The sequence below is a fragment of the Terrapene carolina genome, unplaced genomic scaffold (genome assembly GCF_002925995.2).
Source record: "Terrapene carolina triunguis isolate 2854851 unplaced genomic scaffold, T_m_triunguis-2.0 Scaffold11335, whole genome shotgun sequence".
NCBI classification, from domain to species: domain Eukaryota; kingdom Metazoa; phylum Chordata; order Testudines; family Emydidae; genus Terrapene; species Terrapene triunguis.
In genome coordinates this window covers 1-1,042 of record NW_020675686.1, presented here as the reverse complement: position 1 = coordinate 1,042, position 1,042 = coordinate 1, and the positions used below count along the sequence as shown (strand labels likewise).

Here is a 1,042-nt window from a genome sequence, read left to right as displayed (position 1 = left end):
GGCTCACCTGACCCCTAAGTAAGGAGGCCTGCAGGGGGACGACTTCCCTGGGTGGGGGGGCAGGTTACCTGGTAACGGCATGGTTTATGGTGCTGGGACTGTCCCTGCTCAGAGATGGGATGCTGAGCTGGAGTGGGGGTACCAGGCTGATTGGGGGTACCTCAGAGCTGTCTCACCCCCCACAGAATGAGAGAGAATCCCCCTCCCCCTGGAGCAGTACAGGGATTAGGACCCAGCTGGCTCACGGGGTCAGAAGGGTTAACCACCTGCCCCGCCCCCTCTGCTCTCAGGCCTCAATGCCCCAGGGCCCCATGGGTAACGTGGCCCAGGGAGACCAGGGTGGGAGGTGGGAACCCAGGTGTCCGGGCTCTGGGATCCTTCCCTGAGACATGGCTGCTCCCCGCTGGGTCATGGGGACCCCCATCCCCCCTACACCCGATCCCCCTGCGGCACCCAAGTCCCCTCCCCTTCTGCAGCCTCCTGGGCCCCCGTGGCCCCCCAGAGCTCCGTGTGTGCCCCCCCCGGGTACTCAGCTGTTACAACGTCGTTCTCGAAGACTTCTCGCGCCTCCTCATAGTTGCAAACCTCCTCCCTGCACTCGCGCTCCAGGTTCCCCGGCGTCACCAGCTCAAAGTCCCAGTGATTGTAGAGGAGCCGGCGCCCCAAGAACCCCTGCGCGGCATCTGCACCCAGGAACACTGGAGGAAGGGGGGAGAATGGAGCTCAGGACGCCTGGGTTCTCTCCCCGGCTCTGGGAGGGGAGTGGGATCTAGGGGGTCCAGATTTAGGGCACCCACTCTCCTAATGGGTCGGGAGAGGGAGGGATTCAGGCAGGATCCTGAGTTGCTCCCGCTCCCAGGGTCTGGGACCCCCATTAAAGCCCCTCCCCACTTACCTTGCCCCCCGAGTGGTGCGTAGGGCCGCTGCCTGCTGGGGGTGCTGGTAATGCTGGAGACGAAAACCTGGCACAGCAGGAGCAGGACGGGCGCCCTCCACATGACGGGGGGAGGGGGGACCTGCAATGGGGGGGCAGTGTGAGGGG

At 65.1% G+C, this 1,042-nt stretch overlaps 1 protein-coding gene across 1 annotated transcript; it reads right to left on the bottom strand.

The window, feature by feature from the left end:
- Window positions 1-540: 540 nt before the first annotated feature.
- Window positions 541-1,014, bottom strand: LOC112125118 (transmembrane gamma-carboxyglutamic acid protein 4-like; the record flags this gene model as incomplete). The annotated part of the gene is made up of 2 exons (XM_026661590.2): window positions 896-1,014; window positions 541-698 (listed from the first exon to the last, which is right to left on the bottom strand). Coding segments are annotated over exons 1-2 (261 nt in total), but the record flags the coding sequence as incomplete, so codon positions are not given.
- Window positions 1,015-1,042: the final 28 nt, after the last annotated feature.